Source organism: Brassica napus, chromosome A8 (genome assembly GCF_020379485.1).
Source record: "Brassica napus cultivar Da-Ae chromosome A8, Da-Ae, whole genome shotgun sequence".
Lineage (NCBI taxonomy): Eukaryota > Viridiplantae > Streptophyta > Magnoliopsida > Brassicales > Brassicaceae > Brassica > Brassica napus.
Genome location: NC_063441.1, coordinates 12,644,200 through 12,664,748, shown reverse-complemented (window position 1 = coordinate 12,664,748; position 20,549 = coordinate 12,644,200). Strand labels below are relative to the sequence as shown.

At 36.2% G+C, this 20,549-nt stretch overlaps 6 protein-coding genes, 2 long non-coding RNA genes and 1 other non-coding gene across 9 annotated transcripts; 6 read left to right on the top strand and 3 right to left on the bottom strand.

Moving 5' to 3' along the window:
• Window positions 1–21: 21 nt before the first annotated feature.
• Window positions 22–481, top strand: LOC125577369. Its single transcript, XR_007315796.1, has 2 exons — window positions 22–162; window positions 198–481. It is a non-coding gene; the product is annotated as an uncharacterized LOC125577369 (long non-coding RNA).
• On the bottom strand, window positions 288–2,032 carry LOC106360977 (ER membrane protein complex subunit 3). Its single transcript, XM_013800665.3, has 8 exons — window positions 1,775–2,032; window positions 1,601–1,694; window positions 1,276–1,395; window positions 1,149–1,197; window positions 980–1,079; window positions 821–882; window positions 677–735; window positions 288–574 (listed from the first exon to the last, which is right to left on the bottom strand). Exons 1-8 carry the CDS (start codon window positions 1,924–1,926, stop codon window positions 470–472), a joined length of 741 nt encoding a protein of 246 aa, XP_013656119.1. The 5' UTR covers window positions 1,927–2,032; the 3' UTR covers window positions 288–469.
• Window positions 2,033–2,639: 607 nt separating this feature from the next.
• On the bottom strand, window positions 2,640–4,598 carry BNAA08G10220D (transcription factor rlmA). The gene is made up of 6 exons (XM_013800664.3): window positions 4,026–4,598; window positions 3,793–3,904; window positions 3,525–3,696; window positions 3,248–3,456; window positions 2,997–3,150; window positions 2,640–2,909 (listed from the first exon to the last, which is right to left on the bottom strand). The coding sequence occupies exons 1-5, from the start codon at window positions 4,469–4,471 to the stop codon at window positions 3,037–3,039; spliced, it is 1,053 nt and encodes a 350-aa protein (XP_013656118.2). The 5' UTR covers window positions 4,472–4,598; the 3' UTR covers window positions 2,640–2,909; window positions 2,997–3,036.
• A 444-nt stretch (window positions 4,599–5,042) lies between these two features.
• Window positions 5,043–7,141, top strand: LOC125577367 (putative F-box protein At1g53360). Its single transcript, XM_048738806.1, has one exon. It carries the CDS (start codon window positions 5,887–5,889, stop codon window positions 7,093–7,095), a length of 1,209 nt encoding a protein of 402 aa, XP_048594763.1. The 5' UTR covers window positions 5,043–5,886; the 3' UTR covers window positions 7,096–7,141.
• A 912-nt stretch (window positions 7,142–8,053) lies between these two features.
• On the top strand, window positions 8,054–8,532 carry LOC125577368. The gene is made up of 2 exons (XR_007315795.1): window positions 8,054–8,211; window positions 8,301–8,532. It is a non-coding gene; the product is annotated as an uncharacterized LOC125577368 (long non-coding RNA).
• A 2,695-nt stretch (window positions 8,533–11,227) lies between these two features.
• LOC106360980 (putative F-box protein At1g53360) lies at window positions 11,228–13,160 on the top strand. Its single transcript, XM_013800668.3, has one exon. It carries the CDS (start codon window positions 11,535–11,537, stop codon window positions 12,747–12,749), a length of 1,215 nt encoding a protein of 404 aa, XP_013656122.2. The 5' UTR covers window positions 11,228–11,534; the 3' UTR covers window positions 12,750–13,160.
• A 243-nt stretch (window positions 13,161–13,403) lies between these two features.
• On the bottom strand, window positions 13,404–15,109 carry LOC106360981 (short-chain dehydrogenase/reductase SDRA). The gene is made up of 6 exons (XM_013800669.3): window positions 14,796–15,109; window positions 14,552–14,668; window positions 14,330–14,464; window positions 14,013–14,138; window positions 13,806–13,907; window positions 13,404–13,705 (listed from the first exon to the last, which is right to left on the bottom strand). The coding sequence occupies exons 1-6, from the start codon at window positions 14,937–14,939 to the stop codon at window positions 13,556–13,558; spliced, it is 774 nt and encodes a 257-aa protein (XP_013656123.1). The 5' UTR covers window positions 14,940–15,109; the 3' UTR covers window positions 13,404–13,555.
• Window positions 15,110–15,643: 534 nt separating this feature from the next.
• TRNAY-GUA lies at window positions 15,644–15,729 on the top strand. Its single transcript is given in 2 exon segments — window positions 15,644–15,680; window positions 15,694–15,729. It is a non-coding gene; the product is annotated as a tRNA-Tyr (tRNA).
• A 411-nt stretch (window positions 15,730–16,140) lies between these two features.
• On the top strand, window positions 16,141–17,820 carry LOC106360983 (iron-sulfur cluster assembly protein 1). Its single transcript, XM_013800671.3, has 3 exons — window positions 16,141–16,519; window positions 17,075–17,129; window positions 17,432–17,820. The coding sequence occupies exons 1-3, from the start codon at window positions 16,222–16,224 to the stop codon at window positions 17,571–17,573; spliced, it is 495 nt and encodes a 164-aa protein (XP_013656125.2). The 5' UTR covers window positions 16,141–16,221; the 3' UTR covers window positions 17,574–17,820.
• Window positions 17,821–20,549: the final 2,729 nt, after the last annotated feature.

The window sequence follows — 20,549 nt, the reverse complement described above, 5'->3', positions numbered from 1 at the left end:
GCTTGTTTGTATTTTAACTTTATAATAGTTTTGTTTTGCTACAAATTGAGCATTGAACACATACTGTTATGTTTTTTTTCTTAATCTTCTCCATCCCTCTCTTCTCTAGATCTTTATCTTCTCTCACACGTTAGGCTCGTTATTGTTTTGGTCGGAGTACACGTTTTAGCAGTGGCATCAAAACATGGGACGAGTAGTTGTTGTTGCCGAATACTATTTGATACTTGATCAAAATTCCTCCATATGTTCAAGCTAACTTACACAATCTTCTAGTGATCCATTTAAAATGGGAGCAGAGCATATCTTATTGGACTAACAAACTCTCAGAAGTTTTAATCGATAATATGCATCAGATCGCAAGCACCAGACATAACCAGATCAGCTGAAACAAAGTAATGCTTGCAATAATACTACAGATTTAAACCAAAAAAAAAACAAATCATACAAAATCAGGGTACAAGTGTCGTCTCTACTGCACGAGTTTTCTTAAAACGGACTCTGCGCGGTGCTCGAATCCGGGTAAAGCCCATTCATGTTGAATAATGTCGAGACCATCCTTCTCCGCGCCCAAGCTCTGTAGCCAATTTTGCAAATACAATAATCAGGACTTGGACCAGTGCAAGAATGAAACAATGTTCGATGATTCAAGAAAGTCTAGAGGGTGATAGATATATACCTTTGATGCATCAAAACCAAATCCACCCATTTGCATCATTCGTTGTGTATCATCAATAGCTGCATAAGAAAGAGATAACTTGCAATGAGTAAAGAGTTTTGGGAGGAGAAATGGTGTCAAAAAGAAGTGTACGTGAACACTAACCATTTTCATCTCCAAGAATGAGACTAAATAAGCCTCTTAATCCGAACAAGTTCAAGAAGTACCTAGGACATGGAAGAACAACAGCTCATGAAACAAGAGAATATTAACAGAGCCCGTATAAGCTGACATATGCCATCCTCTTTGTAACTAGATACGTACCATGAACGGCTGCTCACGTAGCTAACATCAACAGTGCTCAAGTCTATCCCGTTCTGTAGCATAGACCTGAACCTCTGAGTCAGTGGAAACGGTATTTTGGCTGCAAGATAAGATTAGGAAGTTTCAGATACTAGAAAACCTAACACAATAACTACAAAGGGAAACAAACCTGCAACAAACCCAGAGAAGAAGAAGTTGACCCAAGCGAAAGTGAGCGTCTGGCACACAGTAGAGTTCATCAGTTTCCTAATATACCGATAACAGCAAGATTGATAAAATCAAAAACTTTACTATACCTGCGGTATAATCATAGAAAGATTTTTCTTCATCATATCCATGGCCATGTTAGGATCAGAAAACATTTGAGCTTGTGGGTTTTGAGCTTGGTCCTTGGGCACATGTAGCAATCCATTTTCCTGCAGCAACCAAAACCCAACCTTGTCTCAAGCATAACAAGGAGACAAAATAAAATGAATATAAAAGCTTAAAGCTTCCATTGTCCAAGCTGGAAATCAACAATAACTAGTAAAGACAGTAATCTAAGGAGATAAGTTAGAGCTGATTCGACACAAGCATAGTTCATATGATTGGTCATTCCTCGAGGCTACTTCACAATCATACCTCGTTGCTGAAGTAGAATCTCCGAGCTCGGAAGGACTTGGGCGGGATGAAATTGGCGCCGGCCTTCAGATTCCGAGCCCTGATTACAACTTGCCTGGATAGACCCAAAACTCAATCAGCTGATTCTGATAACCAGATCTGTTTCTAGATAGGGGATTTGATTTGATGACTCACCCTTCTTTGACGATCTTCGCGTCGGGAGTTGGAGACGAACGCATGAGCTTGGAGACGAAGTAGCGGAGAACGCCGATTAGAACCATCACGACGGAGAGAGGGATCAGGACCCAGTCTCTGATCGCCGTGTCCAGAACCAGATCTTCCGCCATTGAGGAATGATTCTCAGAGTTTTCTCGCTTCGCTTGAGCTTCGATCTGGTGAAGAAGATGCGATCGGAGAATCGTGTAGATTCGAACGATGTAACTGATTTAACCAAATTGGATCTGATAACCGAACTAAACCGAACTGCGTTTTAAACCACTCCGTGCTTGGAAAAGCTCACGAACCGTACCAAACCGCCACAAGTCAATTTTCCTTACCAAGCTGACTAAACCGACTGAATTAATTGCTGGTTTGCTTGAAGGCTTCCGGTCTAATGTTGGATTCATTTCGATTAGGCATATGTTTGTTTACAAATAGCTGAGATATGTGATTAACCAATCGGTTGCAGGTTATTATTCCTTTCATTGTCACTTATATTGTTGAAAGTTTTAGCTGTTTCAAACTAACTTCTTCTTTTTTAACTGCAACTAGTTATTGCGAAAAATAAACAAGTTTGCAGGCGGTGATCATGAGTCCAATCTTACAAACAAAAACAATGCAGGAATGTGAAGATATTTATGGAACCAGTCTTTAACATAGCGCCTATAAGACTGGCGTGTCTACAATTCAATATTAATCTTTCGCATCATGTCATGTTCATAAAAGATAGTCACTATTGCGTGTACCTGGTTTAGCCTCCTCTGTAACAGTTAACTATGGCGTGTTTGCAATGAGCATCGCTGAGAAGATAGGCAGAGAAGCAGAAAACTAGAAACAACAATTAACACACAAGTTTTGTACTCTTTTTTTCTTCCTAAAACATTCATTGGTAAAATGGCTATAAATACAAAACATCTTACACTAGAGTTTTCAGTACAAGAAACATCATCATACATATTTTCTGAATACTGTATCAACCTAACCATTTTGATACACAACCAACTAAAACAACAAGGAAGATGAATATAGCATTAAAGGAAGTTAAAAAGTGAGAATGTTCTGTTCTTCCCTATCAGGGTTCTACACCCCCACAAGTCATAAGTAGGTCCACCTGCAAGAGGATTGTAATACAGAAATCAATAGCTAGCAGTGCTGAAATACAAAAATCACAATCTGAGAGAGATCAAGCTTCACTTACACTAGTAGTTCCTAGTTAATTAAGTCAGAACCAGAAGATATCAAGATATATGGCGCCTCAGCATCTCGTTTATCCCCACAGCTGAAATGCTTTCACATCCAAGAAGCTCACGGAGCTTCTCATCACACTGAATAGCCATTGGATTTGCAGAGTCCTGTTAAAACATACCGAAAAGCAGAATCAAACGGTGCTTAGTTTCTTTTGTATGAACATTCAAAATGAAAGAGCAGCCAGAGAATATCAACACTAACCTCTAAATGGTTGAGTTTAATATACTCCCACACACGGCGGATAATCTCTTCCTCCGTCATCTCCGTCTCACCAGTGCCAAAGAACTTAGCAAGTGGCTCAGATAATGAAACACTTGAAGAGGTTGAACTAACAGGCTCTTTGGTCTCAGTCTCGGTCTCGGTCTTAGTCTCCACCTCAGCTTTTGCCCGTTTCGCTTGACCAGAGTCCTCTGCAAAAAAAGCAGTCAGTAACATTGAACAAACCAAGGACATTTGAAGTTGAGGAAAAACCCATTACTTGATGGATCAAGCGGGAGAATATGCTTAGAAAGCAACTTATTCATCTTAAACATGTCAGTACAATCAGTCTCGAAAACAAGACGCAAGGCATCATCACAGATGATCTTCCGCTTGTTACTCGGGTCTTGGAGGTTGTTCTTCCTTATGTAAGCCCACAGCTGCCTCACAATCTGACAACCAAAAAGCCATTCAACACTTTAAAAACAACCCAAATTGGGAGCTTAAATACACATTGGCATAACAGTGAATGGAGGGAGCATAATAACCTCAGTTCTGGGAAGGGCAGGTTCGCCAACAACGACTTGAAGCTCTGGAGAAACTCTACAGACTTTGTTAAGTCCTCCAGGACCACCCTTTCTCTTAGTTCCAGCTGGTGCACTGCAATAGAGACAAACACAAAGTCATAAAGATTTAAACTTTCCTAAAAAGGAAACCCCCAATTACTGCAATGGGAAAGATTAAGCCTCGAATTAACGAAACCGAACCCTAAAAATCGAACCTTGCTTTAGGGGATTGACTAACAGAGGGTCCTTGTCGCTGATGGTGCTGCGGCGGCATGTAAGGAGGATACGGCTGCTGGAAATTGAGGTCATAAGAGTGGTAAGGAGGAGAAGGGTGGAGAGCGAAATGGGAAGGAGGGTATTGTTGAGACGGAGGGTGAAGTGCGAAGTGCCCTTTCGCCGGAACATTGACGCCGGAATGCAGCTGCTGTAGATACTGAGGCGGAGGAGGGTGTGGGGTTGATGAGGAAGCAGAGGCTGGTGGGGGAGGAGAATGGAGGAGGAGATTGATATGGTCTCTGATGAAATTGGTTTTGTCCGAGAGGTCTAACCCTAGCTTAGCCTCGAGCTGGTGAACAACGCTGGTTAAGGATGTGAGGGAGGTGGGGTCGGATTGTCGGAGCAAAGTCTCGACTCCTCTCGCTAGATCTTGGTCAGACACCATTTGACGAGTTTACAATTCCACAGCCTTTATCATTTACCCACACCAACAGAAAAAAGAAAAATATTTCTGTCTTATCCTCTCTCTCTCTCTTACCCTTGTCTCTTTCTCTCTCTTCTTCGTTGTCTCTGTTTTATCTCTCCGTCTCTCTCTTTATAACTCGGTGAATGACGAATATGCCCTTCATAGTTTGTTTTAAACTTTTAATATGTATTTCGTTTAATGTCTATGTTACCCTTTTGAGTCTTGGTATTTAAGTCTTATAGGTAAAGGGTATTCTCGTCGTTTTGACAACCTCCACGAATTTTTAGTTCTGTTTTGAACTTTTTTTTTTTTTTTTTTTTGCTAAAATACTTCTGTTTTGAACTTTTGAGGATGTTCTAATAACTGCCATGAAAAATATAAATTTATGGTACACATTGATAGTTGAGGAAGAATAAGAAAAAGAATGTGGTGTGAAATTGACTGATACAAGAAATAGAAGACGAGGGTTTTAGCAACTTAAAAGTCAATTCTCCTTAAGATCATCATGCATCGTCTGAGACAAAAATCTAGATCCTGTATCTATGAGAGTTTTTCACTTCCCAAAAAAATAAAACGAAATTTTCTGACAAAACGATGAACAAAAAAAAGCTATATATATGATCTGCTTCTTCTGCGCTCTTCCTCTCATTGCGTTTTCGGCTTCTCGATCTTGACATAAGGAAGAACTCCAAGAAAGTACTTCACCTTCGGACTCCACCCACGCTGCTGAGCTCGACAGAACATCAAGAACGTGTTCGCGCAGTAAGAGTTCAACCCCATAAAACAATGCCACAGAGCATGTACCCTGAGGATTCACCGGCCACCGAGATACCCTCTCGCAGAAAACACGGTCACAGAACCAGCAAACGCTCCCAACCAGAATCGTAGCAACGTACCATTTCGCGATCCTCTTGGCAGCAGCGTCCTCCGTGTGAATGTAGTACTTGTACATCCGAGAATATTGATACATAATATAGGTCAGCTATCTTTAACTTTATTTTTTTTTCGTAGACATACAGCTGAATCTCAAGCTACAAATTCTAGTTTAAAACTAGTAAGTCACAACTAATGATAAGTAAGACTCTATAAACTCGGCTGAGGTAAATCTAGAACATTGGTTTTACTTAAGCTAGTCCATAAAGAAGAGACGGTAGTTTTTGATTCTAGCTGCTCGACTTTTTTGTAATTATTTGAGAAAAATTCTAATGGCCCATTTATGATCGTTGCAAATAAAGTCACCGACTAAATTGTTGCCTGGAAGAGCCCATGTACGCTCTTGTATATAAAGTTAATTAGTCAAATTGAGGAAAGAAGAAAGCTGAAGCCCTAGGGTTTCGTTAGTTATAAGCGATCTGAAATTCAAGCTATTCCAGTGTTTGTACAATCCATCAGCCATGAAACGTTTGGAGCAGCAGTTATCAACCACGTCCATACATGAAACACAGTCTTCGAACTCGGTAAGAAATCACTCAGACCCGCCATCCGGAGATGATCTGCTTGTTAGTATATTCTCTCGACTGCCCTTAAAGTCTATAGCTAGGTTTCGCTGCGTATCGAAATTCTTGGCATCCATACTTCGCCGTCATGATTTCACTGAGCTGTTTTTGACCAAGTCTTTGACTCGTCCACGGCTCCTTTTCACCGTAAAAGCTACTAATGGCAAGTTGTTGTTCTACTCTTCACCTCAGCCTCATAATCCAGACCATAACTCTTGTCTGGTTCCTACCCCTTATCATACGTCTTCTTTTCCAGAATATCTTCCAAGTGATATATGTAGCACGGTCTGTGGATTGGTATTGCTTCAGGGATGGAAAAGAAAGGTGCGAGTGATTTGTAATCCTGCCACGGGAGAGTTCTTAACCTTACCCAAAGTGAAAGTTAAGAGTAACCCCACGGAGATTTCCCAAACGTATTTAGGGTATGATCCGATCGGGAAACAGTTCAAAGTGTTGTGTGTCACCTTGTCACGTGATGAAAGACCCAAGACTCATCAGGTTTTGACATTGGAGTCTGGAAAACGTGTATGGAGAACGGTCGAACACAAGTTCTATTTTGAGGATAACTTTACAATGAGTGGTGACGTATGCATAAACGGTGTTTTGTATTTCGGAGCTGCCGTTGGACGATCTTCTATGATAGTTTGCTTCGACGTTGGGTCTGAAAAGTTCAGCTTTATTAACACAAATGAAGACATGAGAATACAGTATCCTTGTTTATCAGGTTCGTTGACATTGTTCAACTACAAAGGTAAATTAGGTATACGTCAGGATTCAGATAATATGTTTTGTGAAAATGAACTTGTGCTGTGGGTACTAGAAGATGCTGGAAATCATAAATGGTGCAAGCATAGCTATGTATTGTCTCCTTTGGGGTCCGACCTAGTCCAATATAACAGGTTTATTGGAATGACTAGTACAGGTGAAGTTGTTTTTTCAGGATTGTCACAATTGCACGAACCATCAGACCTTTTCTACCTTTCCTTCTACAATTTGCAGTCGGGAACTTTTAAAAGGGTCTACTTTCAGGGACTAGAAGAGTTTAAGCAACAATTTACAACTCCTCACACCTTTCTAGACTATGTTGAGAATATAAAGTTTATGTAAGTGCGTTCAAGGCTTTCATATATATATTAAACTTTTGGGTTTCAGCTCTTTTAATGATATTCATTTTACTGTTTGGATTCTTTATAATATATCTAATCTTTGCTCTAAAGTTTTTTTGACCATTACTTGTTCTTAGTTCCTTCGATGTCACGCTAGGCTAAATTTCAATCCAATCACAAATAATGGATTCATAAACAAGCTAACGGATTTGATAACCAAAAGAAAACCAAAACGAAGTAGAATAAGAGTCCAGACTCAAAATCAGACCAGAAACAAATGATTAGCTTAAGTAAATCACTTTTCTTCTTGTCTTCAGAGATTATATATGTAGGTACAATATTCACTTGTGTGCAACTCTGCATCCATAATTTGATCCATGAATCTATACACAGTAGGTCCTTAGCTGATCGAGTGCCCCAAAACTAGACTCCATTGCATATTCTATTTGAAACTAAGTGTCTATAACTAAGAAAGGAAAAAAAAAAGCATTGAAGACAATTCTAACCGCTAGACTCCATTGCATATTCTATTTCTTATACCCATGTTTTTGACCATCCTTATAGCAATTTTATCAGATTATAAGTCACTTTGTTCCCTTAATGCTTATTACAAGATATACGATATTCTCTTAATGCTTCTACCTTTTGTATCTAATCTGAACATGTAATTCATCAAAGCCCATCTACCTCCTTCGCATGACTGAATAATATATATGGCAATCGTATCAAGACAGTTTATGACATGCCAGTAGTAGGTCATTACTCTTGGCATTCTTTGACTTTGTTCAACTACAAAGGTAAATACAATATAAGGAGAATCCATGTCCGGATAGACTTGTATTGTGGGTTCTAGAAGATGCTGAATATCATAAATGGTCCAAGCATATCTACGTATTCTCACCTTTGGATAAGGAGCTGGTCAAGTGTACCGAGTTTGTTGGAATGACTGGTACATGTGAAGTGGTTTACTTCTCATACTCATACCACCCAGTAAACCGGTACCACGTTCTTTTCTACAATATAGAGAGGAAGACTTTTACAAGAGTCAATATTGTGAAGAGGTTAAGTGTCGTGGTAGATACACATTCCTCGACTATTTGGAGAATATGGAGTTTATGTAAGTGTATTCAAGGCTTTCATATATTGTTACTTTTTGTCTTCATTTTTTTCGATTGCGGCTGAACTAGCCTTTCTGTTTGTTGATAGACGGCGGCCCATCCCTCATAAAGATTTGAAAATGCTCGGCACTCAACTTCCCTCGGTGGAAACGGATGACAGGTTTTACATTAGGTTTTTGAACTTCTGAGTGAATAACCTAACTATTTGGCTGTTATCACTTATAAGTTGCTGTCATTACGTTTCTACATCATACGTTTATTTTTATGAAAATTGCAAATGTGTGGTCCATATATATCTCAATACATGGCATGTATCATTAGTTGTTATGCCTTGAAGATTTTAAAACATCGCAGAAAAGTCTAATCAGCAGGTTGTGTTTTACAAAAGGTCTAATCAGGACAGGATAAGCTCCATGGCAAAAAAATACAAAAATAAAACATGGAGTGGCCTGTGTTAGAAGTTTATATCCCACCCAAGTTGTGAAAGCAGTCCAACCAGAGTTTATCACTGACCTCACATCGCAGAAATATATGATATATGCCTTCAATAAAACCTTTGCAGAGGCAGTATGCATGCTTTTTTTTTTTGGATTTTAAGGCAGTGGTACTAAACTAGACGAATCAATTTTATTGAATCAAGAAGTAAGAGAACTGCACTACAAGAAAACAGCGGCATACTAAAGGAAAAAAATCGTCGGTATGTCGTCGGAATAACGCTATTTCGACGACATACCGACGAAAAAAGTCCTCGGAAATAACTCCTCGGAAATTCATTTTTCCTCGGAAATCCCTCGGAAATTTCCGACGGAATTCCGAGGAAACGAATTTCCGAAGAAATTCCGAGGACCACAAGTTCGTCGGAAAGTCCTCGGAATATTCCGAGGAAGATGTCGTCGGAATATCCCGAGGGATACACTTCCTCGGAATATTTCCAAAATTAAAAAAAAAATTATAAATTTATTTTTATAAATTGAAATTCGAAAATATAAAATTAAAATTGAAGTAGAAAACATATTTAAAATACAAAAAATAATAAAATAGTTTTTATAAATAAAAAAATGTTTTATAAATACAAAATTAGTTTTAATAAATATAAATATTTTTATAAATATGAAATCATCTTTTTATAAATACAAAATAGTTTTTATAAATACAAAAAATAATAAAATAGTGTTTATAAATCAAAAAATGTTTTATAAATACAAAATTAGTTTTAATAAATATAAATATTTTTATAGATATGAAATCATCTTTTTATAAATACAAAATAGTTTTTATAAATACAAAAAATAATAAAATAGTGTTTATAGATCAAAAAATGTTTTATAAATACAAAATTAGTTTTATAAATATAAATATTTTTATAGATATGAAATAATCTTTTTATAAATACAAAATAGTTTTTATAAATACAAAAAATAATAAAATAGTGTTTATAAATCAAAAAAATGTTTTATAAATACAAAATTAGTTTTAAAATATGAAATCATCTTTTATAAATCCAAAAATCGAATTTATATACAAAAAACGTTTTGTATATTTAAAAATAGTTTTTATAAATACAAAAATAAAAAAATAGTGTTTATAAATCAAAAAATGTTTTATAAATACAAAATTAGTTTTAATAAATATAAATATTTTTATAAATATGAAATCATCTTTTATAAATCCAAAAATCGAATTTATATACAAAAAACGTTTTGTAAAATCGAATTTTTATAGAAAAAACGTTTTGTAAATACAAAAATAATAAACAATTTATAAAAAAGTTCTAAATCAATTCAACACAACCAAATCACAATTCTAAACCTATTACACAACAAATCACAATCCTACCCAATCACCCTAACAAAAATCTATCAAAAAAATTTCTAAAATCATCAAATCTACTTAAAAACCTAACAAATAGGACCTAAGAGAGTGGGATAGGGTCCTTACATGATTTGTAAGGGAATGGAGAGGATTCGCCGAAGAGATCGTCGCGAGAGAAGGTGGAGAACGCCGGAAGGAGAGAGAGATCGCCGGAGAGGAAGAAGAGAGAAATGGGGAAGAAGATGCGTTTTGAGTTTATAAAACCTAGGGTCCGACGGATATTTTCCGTCGGAATTCCCTCAGTATTTTCAATTTCAATTTTCGCGAAATATTTGGCGGCTTGTTTGCCCGGTTAAATGAAAATATTCCGAGGAAATTCCGACGGCCACTTAAATATCCGTCGGAATTTCCTCGGAATATTTTCATTAATTCGAGGAAAAAGAATATCCTGTGCATGTATTTTTATTAATTTATATTGTTCTTCGGAATTTCCTCGGAATATTCCGAGGAAATTCCGAGGAACACATGTTTGGGGTTTCAAAACATCAATTTTTTTTCCCTATATCATTTCTTATACAAATGCATGCATACCATTGAGGAATCTTTGTATAGATGATCATAAACCATGAAATAACAAAATTTCAAAACGAAATGTAAGTATTCCCTTTACCGTTCATTAAAGTGTATAAGTGTTTCTCTTATGTTGTGGGGATTTCGTTCATACAATCAGAAAAGTGTTATATAAGTGTTTCACTTAAACAAATTTTTGACTTCATAATCAGTCTAAGACACTTAATAGGGGTTATATAAGTGTTATTCAAACCGCAAAACGTTGTTTTCGGTTTAAAAACCCTACTTCCTCGGAAAAGCCTCGGAATATTCCGAGGAAATTCCGAGGAAAAACAAGTGTTCCTCAGAATTTCCTCAGAATATTCTGAGGCTTTTCCGAGGAAACATAAACCCTAAAAGCAAAGCCATGAATCATCGGAAAAGTCTCGGACTATGCCGAGGAAATATGATTTCCTCGATATTTCATCGGTATATTCCGAGGAAATTCCGAAAAAACCCAAATTTTGGGTTTCCTCGGAAAATTTGGGTTTCCTCGGAATTTCCTCGGAAATTCGTCGGAATATTCCGAGGATCTCATTTTCCGTCAGAATGTCCGTCAGAACTACGCTGTTTTCTTGTAGTGTTGATCTCATACAACTTGGCTGAAGTGAATCCATAATCTTGGTCTTACTTTTAGTTAGTTCATAAAGAAGAGACGATAGTTCTAGTATCTGAGGTTTAACTCAGCTGAGGTTTTGAGAAAGATTAATATCCCCCCCATTTAAGATCGTTGCAAATAAAGTCACCGAGTATGTGTTGGGCCCTAATACAGCCCAGTTCTGACTCTTGCGTATGTTACTATGTTAACTAGTCGAAATTAAGGAAAGAAGAAAGCTAAAGCCTCTAGGGTTTCGTTCGTCTTAAGCTATATATATGAAGGGGTTTGTAAAATCCATCCCCGATGAAAAATATGGAACAGCAGTTCTCCGAGAATCTAACATTAGCTAGATTTGAAGCACAATGTTCGAAATCGGTAAGAGAATACTCAGTCCCACAAATCCCAGACGATCTACTTATCATTATATTCTCTCTTGTCACGGGAAAGTCTGTAGCAAGGTTTCGTTGTGTTTCGAAACACTGGGCATCCGTACTTCGCCGTTCTGATTTCACCGAGTTATTTTGGACCAAGTCTTTGACTCGTCCACGTCTCCTTTTCACCATAAACTTTAAGGGCAAGTTGTTCTTCTACTCTGCACCTCAGCCTCATAATCCAGATGATAACTCTTCTCTTGTAGCCACCCCATACCAAACGTGTTCATTTCCAAAACGTCTTCTTGCTAATACATTTAAACCACTCTGTGGATTGGCATTGCTCATGGACGAGCCGGTGATTTGTAACCCTGCCACTGGAGAGTTCCTAACCTTGCCCAAAGTTCTTCTAGAAGAAAAAGACTTACCCAACCCCAAGGAGTTTTCAAAAATGTTTTGCTTAGGATATGATCCGGTCGGAAAACAGTTCAAAGTGTTGTGTATGACCTCTTCATCATTTGATGAAAGACTAACTACTCATCTGGTTTTGACGCTAGAGTCTCGAAAGCCTTTATGGAGAAAGGTGGAACTCAAATTCCTTTTTGTGAGAAACCGTAGAATGTCATTTGGTTCTATATGTATAAATGGTGTTTTGTATTTCGGAGCTGAGTTCGGGAAATCTACTGTTATAGTATGCTTCGACGTTAGGTCTGAGAAGTTCCGCTTTATAAACGCAGATGAAGTCATGGAACTAGATAGGCGTTTTGAACTTTTCAACTACAAAGGTAAATTAGGTATACATCGTAACAGGTATAATAGATATGAGAATAGATATGATAGTAGATTTGTTTGGTGGGTTCTAGAAGATGCTAGGAATCATAAATGGTTCAAGCATGTCTTGGAATTGTCTCCTTACGAGGAAAAGATGGTCGAGAATACCAAGATTGTTGGAATGACTGGTACAGGTGAAATTGTATTCGCGTCGTACTCGCACCTCCCAATCAGCTGGTGCCGCGTTGTCTTCTACAATATGGAGAGAAAGACTTTTACAAGAGTCAAAATTGAGGGATTTGAAGTTGAAGAACCTAGGGTGAAAAAATATATAGATACATTCATAGACTATGCAGAGAATGTGGAGTTTATGTAAGTGTGTTCATAAGGCTTTCCTATATCATTACTTGAGAGTTGATACTTTATATTTCTCTTCTTCAAGTAGTTTGAGTTTCAACTTTTTTTGCATGCATGTTTTATTCTTTTCTCTAAGTTTTGTCTTACGTTATCACTCATTTTATTTCTCTATTTGCTTCCTCGAGATCTTTATCTTCTCTGTCACTCTAGGCCCATTCTTGTTTGACAATGCCATCAACCACACGTGTGGTGGTTGTTGCTGTAAAATTTTCATTTAGATTGTGTTGATAATTGATCAAATTTCCTTATGTTCAATCTAGCTTACACAATCTTCTTAAGACCCATTTAAACTAAAAGAAAAATATACAACTGAAGTAGTTGGACAAACCCTCAAAAGCTTCTAAAAAAAGTTCAAAGATAAGCTTTTACGAAGGAGGAAAACTCTGCATCCGTTGTTTGATCGATTGGTTCTGCATATGAAACAGTCTAGAAAGACTCAGAAACCCACGAGAAACTGCAGTGACGGGAAGAATACAATTAAAAACTTTTTTAGCATAGGGGAAGATGGGCTTGGTCATAAAAATATTGGTATCAAGTAGTATATTGATTCTTGAATGTATTGCTATCAAAGAAAGTATGTTCTTGTATCCAGTAGATTGTCATGAAAGTAATCTTTGGTAGATAAAAATATGTTCCATTTACTACTATTCATAATGAGAAATTAAAGCATTCCACATGATCACACAAGAGTAACAAATGTGAGGTTTTCTTGTCCCTCAACAAGTTTTATTGATATATGAATTATTACTAGTGGGGGATTTTGATTCAGAGCCTGGAGGGCATTCCTCCGGCGACCACTAAAGTTTCTCCGGTGATGTAATCAGCATCATCAGAGGCCAAGAAAGCTGTTGCAGCGGCCATGTCATCCGTTGTTCCCAGCCTGTTGAGCAGTGTTTTCTCCTCACTGGCTCTTCTCTGTGAAATGAAAAACACATCAAAATCATGGATGAGAAATGAAAAACTGTAACATTGTTTGATCCCAAACACAGCAAGCCAGTTTATTTAACAAACAAACCACTTCAGAGTTCCGGGTGATGAAAGAGGCAAAGTGTGTTGGCACAACACCAGGCGCTACAGCGTTCACTCTTGTGTCCGGTCCCATCTCAGCAGCTAGTGCCTTGAAAAGAAGAGTGGGACATGTTGAACCGCCATAATCATTTGAAAAAAAAGATTATATATATATATTTTAGGGGTCTATGGTTTAGAGAATCATGACTGGCACCTTGGTTAGTCCGAGAAGAGCTGTTTTGGTAACTCCATACATTGCCGTTGGTACTTGCGGTTGAAAGGCAGCAATGGAGGTTATGAAGATTACAGAAGAACCCTTCTCTAAGTGAGGAGCTATATCCTGGTTTTGATAAGAAATAACCATTGAAATGTCAAAGTTACTTTGAGCACAGGAGACACCAGAGTTATTATTGTCTCGAGGAAATAAGAAAATCTCTTGTCTTGTTCAAAGCTTGACCAAAACCACAGACAAAAACAAAAAGTTTTTTTTTTTACAATGAACCATCTAAAAGCAAAATGATTAGTGGTTACCTGGAGGAGAAGGATAGATGACTTGACATTGACTTCCCAAAGCTTGTCAAGAGCAGATTCTTGGGTGGATAAGATTGGGTCAGTAGATGGATTAACAGCGGCATTACAGACAACAATATCTATCTTCCCATATCTCTGAAACTCAAGCCAAAGGAAAGCTGATTAAGAATAAAACAACAATGAAAGATTAAATAAAAAAAGGGTAATGTTTTGACAGCTTACTTGAATTGTCTTTTGGACAAGAATCTGGCGATGTTGAGCATTAGAGACATGACAAACGATTCCAAATGCATCAATCTCTTGAGCTTTAAGCTTCTCTACTGCCTCATCCACGTTTTTCTGCACAATTTAATTGAAAACACACACAAGTAGCTTATTCAAAGCAGAGCTTCTAAATTGGATTCACTAATGCAAAGCAAACCAAAAACATTAATCAAGAAAGTCAAATCAAGAATAGGAGGAGGACCTGTTTGCGAGAAGAGACGACGACAGACGCGCCTTCAAGGCCGAGCCGCTCAACGATACCGAAGCCTATCCCTTGCGTTGATGCCGTCACGATCGCCACTTTACCTTGGAGTCTTTTTGGCACTACCTTCTTCTTCTTTTCCATTTTGTTTTTTTTTTTCGATTTGATTCCTTTGTACACACGTCTGGATCTCTTTACAGATTTTCTTCCTATTTATCTTACATAAGAACATGCAAGTACATCTCTTCAGTGTGTGAATGCAGAGATGGTCTGTGTTTTAGTAGTCAAGACTGCTACGACTCTTCATGCTTATCGTAACAATTAATTAGTTTTCTAAGAAGATTTGTTGAAATATCTTTAATATAAAATTACTTTTTCTTTCTTGAAATACTGTATTATTTATATGATCTTCTTATCCTTTATGATTTTTTTTATATAGTTTCAACTTCCAAAGATTCTTCACTTAAGTATCATTTCCTTTTTTTTTTTATCGTATCATTATTGTTTGTCTACTGTGGAAATTACAAAATGCGGATTTATCTATGTAAATTACATAACGAAGCAGCGAGCGAAGTCATTGAGACGAAAGAGTCTGAAGATGACATGTGATTTGGTATAAGATGAATAGAGGGTGATGATGATCGTGTTACTGTAAAGCCATGAGAGAGCTGGAGAGTGATGTTACGGGACTGATGAGGTAACGAATCTGGTTTGAGACAGAGATGTACCACCAGATGCTGTAGATGGATTCGAGTGTTTGGTGATGGAGGACAAAGTTAATTAGGTGTTTTATTGATTGCTGCACACTTTGAAGCCATATAGAAAGTGAGTTAAATGAAAACAAACACCCGACCTTAGCTCAGTTGGTAGAGCGGAAGACTGTAGTCTGTGACAGCAAATCTTTAGGTCGCTGGTTCGATTCCGGCAGGTCGGATTACTTTTATCATTTTGCAAAATTTTCTTTTCTTCTACGAAGAAGAAGAAAGCAAATCAAGTGTCACCGATTGAACAATAAATAAAAACAAAAACTGACTGGAAATAGGTTTTGTGAGTTATCCATGGCTGTGAACTTGTGATGTGAGTATGCATTTTTTTTGTGAAAATATTAATAATTTTTACTTTAATCACTTAATCATAGTAATTTCTAATTAAGTCTGGGCAAAACAATAAAAATTGAACAGATCGGAACTCTAAAAATACTGAAATAAGTTATGTAGTGTGGTATTTTGGATTTTGGATATTGTTCAAACCAGATGTAAAGAAAGAAAAATATCAGAGAACCATCCACGTGTCCCAGCATCTATCTAAACCGAACCGAACCGAACCGAACCGACTTCTTCGTAGCCGATAAAGGAAAGGGCCCCTCCTAAAAAACTCCAATCTCATCTTTCCAACATCCGCGGAACACAAACCCTAATCGACGACGATGATGCTCAGGCAAGCTGCGAAGAAGGCTCTAGGCCTCACGTCACGCCAATCGACCCCGTGGTCCGTTGGTATCTCCCGATCCTACCACGAGAACGTCATCGACCACTACGACAACCCCCGCAACGTCGGGTCTTTCGACAAGAACGATCCCAGCATCGGCACGGGCCTCGTCGGAGCTCCCGCGTGCGGTGATGTGATGAAGCTTCAGATCAAGGTCGATGAGAAGACCGGTCAGATCGTCGATGCTCGCTTCAAGACCTTTGGTTGTGGCTCCGCTATCGCCTCTTCATCTGTCGGTATGTTTCCATCTTTACCGGATTTGACAATTAGGGATTTTGATTACTTGTTATGAAATTGATGAATTAGGTTTCAAATTGATTAGTTGTTGATGAAATGTGTTTCAGACTGATTGGTTATTGATGGATCAGGTTTGAAATTGATTGGTTCTTGATTAATTGGGTTTCAGATTGATGGGTTCTTGATGAATTAGGTTTCTGATTGATTTTTTTTTTTAATTGATGAATGAAGTGTCTAATTGATTGGTTCTTTTCAATTAGGTTTCTAAATTGGTTGGTTCTTGATGAGTTATGTTTCAAAATTGATTTGGTTCTTGTGGAAGCGGTGTTCTATTAGGCATGAGTAGGAGTTGGCATATTGGTCGGATTTTATGTAATGAGATGTGTCCTTGTCAAAGATTCTTGTCAAGCGTTTTCCTTTATCGATGCTCAATGTTTTCTGGTCCTTGTACGTGGTTGTAACTTGATCTATCATCTTTCTCTGTGTCATGTCTGAGTCTGATACTATTTTGAGGTTGACAGTTTTGTAATGTTGATTGATCTTAATTTTTCCAGCCACTGAATGGGTGAAAGGCAAAGCTATGGAGGAAGTCCTGACCATCAAGAACACGTAAGTAGTACCCTTTGTTTGTTTGTCTTACATGAAGAAGGAGAAGACAATAGAAGTCTTGTCCTCCTATTTGCGTTTTTTAAGGAAATCATCGTTATCTGTTTTGAGATGTTGCATTAGAACTTGTGGTGTCTAATTGGTTCACTCTTTAATTGTTCACATGACCAGTCACTGGATTGTTTGTTGGTATGATATTGGTTTACTTGGTTAGTCTGTACAAGTTTTTCCAGGCTTGCCTTCTTTGTCTGAGATTCTGAATTCAGTTTGTGCCTTTTTCCTTGTTCTGTGATGTATTTTACTAGTGAGATTGCGAAGCATCTTTCTCTCCCACCAGTGAAGCTCCATTGCAGTATGTTGGCGGAGGACGCCATCAAGGCAGCTGTGAAAGACTACAAGGAGAAGCGTTTGAAGACAAACGGTGTTGGAGAAAGCTCACAGGCTTGATTTCCTTTTGATCATGTTTATACCATAATGTGTATATGATGGTGAAAACAGGGGAGGTGTAGAAGAGGATTACGTACAACCTATATGGTATGTTCTCTTAAGTTTGAAGTTTAAGAAGTATTTTGAATAAACTCTGTTGGACAGAAAACTATCCGAGAAGAATGATTTCCTTTTGATGTTTTATGTTTTGTAATGACTTCTTTTTTTCTTTGGGAGATTTATATCTATTAAAGACCAGTCAATAATCTTTTTCTTTCTAGTTTGATCTTCTTTGAAGTAATTTCTACTGATAAAATCAAGAATTGAAATTGGATCGTTAAAAGAATCAGGTTCGAAATGAATAGTATACTGGGAAGTAAAAGGTTCGTACAGAAAGCTTTTGTGGTTTCGGAATAACAGAACTAGAAACCGTCACTGAACATGAATTTTCCACGTGTCCTGAACTTCCAACGTAACACAGATTGATTTTATGTTTTGACTACTGTAACGGATGAAAGGAAAAGAAATGGAGGAAGAAAAAAGAGAAAATAAATAGAGGAAGAAGCGTTAACTATCAAAACATGGAACTAGTATATTGTTTTTTTAGAGATTCCCTAAACATTATTTGATAAGTATTTTATTTAGGTGTCTTCTTCACAATCATTTTATAAAAAATAGTGACATGGTCTATTGAAAATAATGAATTCATTTTCTTATTATAATATGGCTAAATACAATAATATCACAAAGTTTAATTATAGAAATCAAATATAAAACAATAAGTAATGGTAATTACCATAATTAAAAAAAAAATAAAAGCAAAATAATTTACATCTTAGATAAAATTTATTATAAACTTACATAATAAACAAGTTAATAAAAATAAATAAATAAATTTATTTATTTTGTTTGTGTGTTATATATTTTTAATGTTTTAAATGAGAAATCATTTATATAAGGTACATTGTAAGAAGATTTTATTATTATAATTATATTTTCACAGTTAAATTGTTCTTTATACTATATATATTTTTGATCTTTTCAAAATATAGTATATGCATGATACTATAATTAATATATAAATTATCATATGTAAATAAAACGTGTTTTCTATTATAGCATTCATAATATTTTTATGTTTGTAATTTCTTTTTACAAAATAATATGTGCTTCATATCTCTAAAAGTTATCTATTTTTGCAAAATGTATAATTTAAATAATATAATATTTCTTTTAAAAAATAATGCCATTGCCATATTTTTTATAAGGAGGTTTTTCAAAATGACTCAAGAATTGAAATCAAATGCAACAAATCATATTTTCTGTTAACAATATTTTGTCATAGTTTTTCTATATAATCCTCGAGGTTTTCAAATATTTACAAAAATTTCATTATAATTGAATCTTTTTTTCGAAAATATAAAAAACTATAAACACCCTAAACATTTCTTTGTATTTACAATGATGTTTTGGTTATCAATTTCTCCAAATACCACAAATAACCATTTTGGAGATTTTAGAGCTTAGTCATTCAAATTCCATCTCCTTTCTTCTCATTTTACACCAACAAAAATTCATTTACTCAACACTTTCGTATAAAAAACTCTCATAACTTTCATTTTAATAAACACAATTTTTATGTGTAAGTAAGTTTTCACTAAGAATCGTCAAAACATATTCGTTTTTATATTCCAGCATCCATCTTTCTCAGTTTATAGGTAACAATTCCCTATCATATCTACGCAATCGCGTCCCTCCACTTATGTTCCATGCACAAACAAACACATCACGTACACGTATTTTTAAATGTATGTAGTAAAGATTTGGTTCATCCACTACAAGAAAACATCAAGTACACTGACAACATTTGATAATTTACTGAGAAGTATATTAGTAATAGCTGCAGCTCAGATTTAAAAGCCAACTCAAAAATGAAAGATTGTCACATTAGAGATATATTGTTCAAGATCATATTGATACCCGATGTAGACCACTAATAGGCCCATTCAAAATGTAGGTGAGAAACGGTTTAATGAAAATATTTCAAACTTAATATCTCAAAAATATCACAGGAAAACGGATCACTTATACATGCTACATAAACATAAAACTGTTTATGTAGAAAATAATCTACTAGGCAAAACACCAAAGACTCTAATACCATATTTACTTGATCGAAATCATTCAAGAAAAAAGTGTTTCTGTTACCAAAGTTAGTTACAACGGTTGCTCTTTATACTAGAGTAAACCGGTTCAACAATATTAAACTGGAATCAATTACATCACAACTTTATCAGGCAAGTTAAATCGTATTACTCTATACTCAAGTACTCAAATAGGAGACGCATCTGACAACCAACACGAACTCATATACTGGTGAAAGAGGAGAATGCCTCATATACTCACTATATCCTCGCACTATATTACCGCATAAAAGAGGAGAATGCATCCACATCCACCGGCAAAGAACTGTTCCATCCGGTTCAGACCAAACCAACTTTAATTATTTTTGTGGAGGTCTCCTCATGGACCGACGAGAAACAGATACCAACGTGAAATGCAGGTGATTAGAGAAGACCTTAGGCTCATCATATATCTGAAAACTTTCTTTCTATGGTTGCTAGGACGAACCCCTATAATATGATTTTGATCTTTTTAATGAAAATAAAGATAAAATGAAATTTATTATTCGCTAATTAACAATCAAGAAAATACAAAAAAAAACTCTGTTAAAACTACTGTACATAATTTTGCTATCAGTGTTAGTCTAAAAACTTATACTCCTTTGTTTTATTTTAAGTGTCATTTCGGATTTGTGCACACAGATTAAAAAAAATAACTAATTTTGTATATTTCATATATAAAAACACAACTACCTATATACCTAACTATATTTCATCCAATAAAATAATAAATACTGAATAAAATTAATAAATTTTATAATGAAAGTCAAACCTATTTTGTAACGAAAATAATTTTCTACAAGACAATTAATAT

Excerpts from the sequence above, each read along its gene's own strand:
- LOC106360977 (XM_013800665.3), bottom strand. The coding sequence starts at position 1,926 with ATGGCGGAAGATCTGGTTCTGGACACGGCGATCAGAGACTGGGTCCTG. Across the intron at positions 1,695-1,774 it reads GCGAAGATCGTCAAAGAAGG|GCAAGTTGTAATCAGGGCTC; the intron begins GTGAGTCATCAA and ends GGGTCTATCCAG. Across the intron at positions 1,198-1,275 it reads TTTCTATGATTATACCGCAG|ACGCTCACTTTCGCTTGGGT; the intron begins GTATAGTAAAGT and ends ACTGTGTGCCAG.
- BNAA08G10220D (XM_013800664.3), bottom strand. The coding sequence starts at position 4,471 with ATGGTGTCTGACCAAGATCTAGCGAGAGGAGTCGAGACTTTGCTCCGA. Across the intron at positions 3,905-4,025 it reads AGTCAATCCCCTAAAGCAAG|TGCACCAGCTGGAACTAAGA; the intron begins GTTCGATTTTTA and ends TCTCTATTGCAG. Across the intron at positions 3,151-3,247 it reads TTAAACTCAACCATTTAGAG|GACTCTGCAAATCCAATGGC; the intron begins GTTAGTGTTGAT and ends ATGTTTTAACAG.
- LOC125577367 (XM_048738806.1), top strand. The coding sequence starts at position 5,887 with ATGAAACGTTTGGAGCAGCAGTTATCAACCACGTCCATACATGAAACA.
- LOC106360980 (XM_013800668.3), top strand. The coding sequence starts at position 11,535 with ATGAAAAATATGGAACAGCAGTTCTCCGAGAATCTAACATTAGCTAGA.
- LOC106360981 (XM_013800669.3), bottom strand. The coding sequence starts at position 14,939 with ATGGAAAAGAAGAAGAAGGTAGTGCCAAAAAGACTCCAAGGTAAAGTG. Across the intron at positions 14,139-14,329 it reads CATCTATCCTTCTCCTCCAG|GATATAGCTCCTCACTTAGA; the intron begins GTAACCACTAAT and ends TATCAAAACCAG. Across the intron at positions 13,908-14,012 it reads CTCTTCTCGGACTAACCAAG|GCACTAGCTGCTGAGATGGG; the intron begins GTGCCAGTCATG and ends CTTCTTTTCAAG.
- LOC106360983 (XM_013800671.3), top strand. The coding sequence starts at position 16,222 with ATGATGCTCAGGCAAGCTGCGAAGAAGGCTCTAGGCCTCACGTCACGC. Across the intron at positions 16,520-17,074 it reads TATCGCCTCTTCATCTGTCG|CCACTGAATGGGTGAAAGGC; the intron begins GTATGTTTCCAT and ends TAATTTTTCCAG. Across the intron at positions 17,130-17,431 it reads GTCCTGACCATCAAGAACAC|TGAGATTGCGAAGCATCTTT; the intron begins GTAAGTAGTACC and ends GTATTTTACTAG.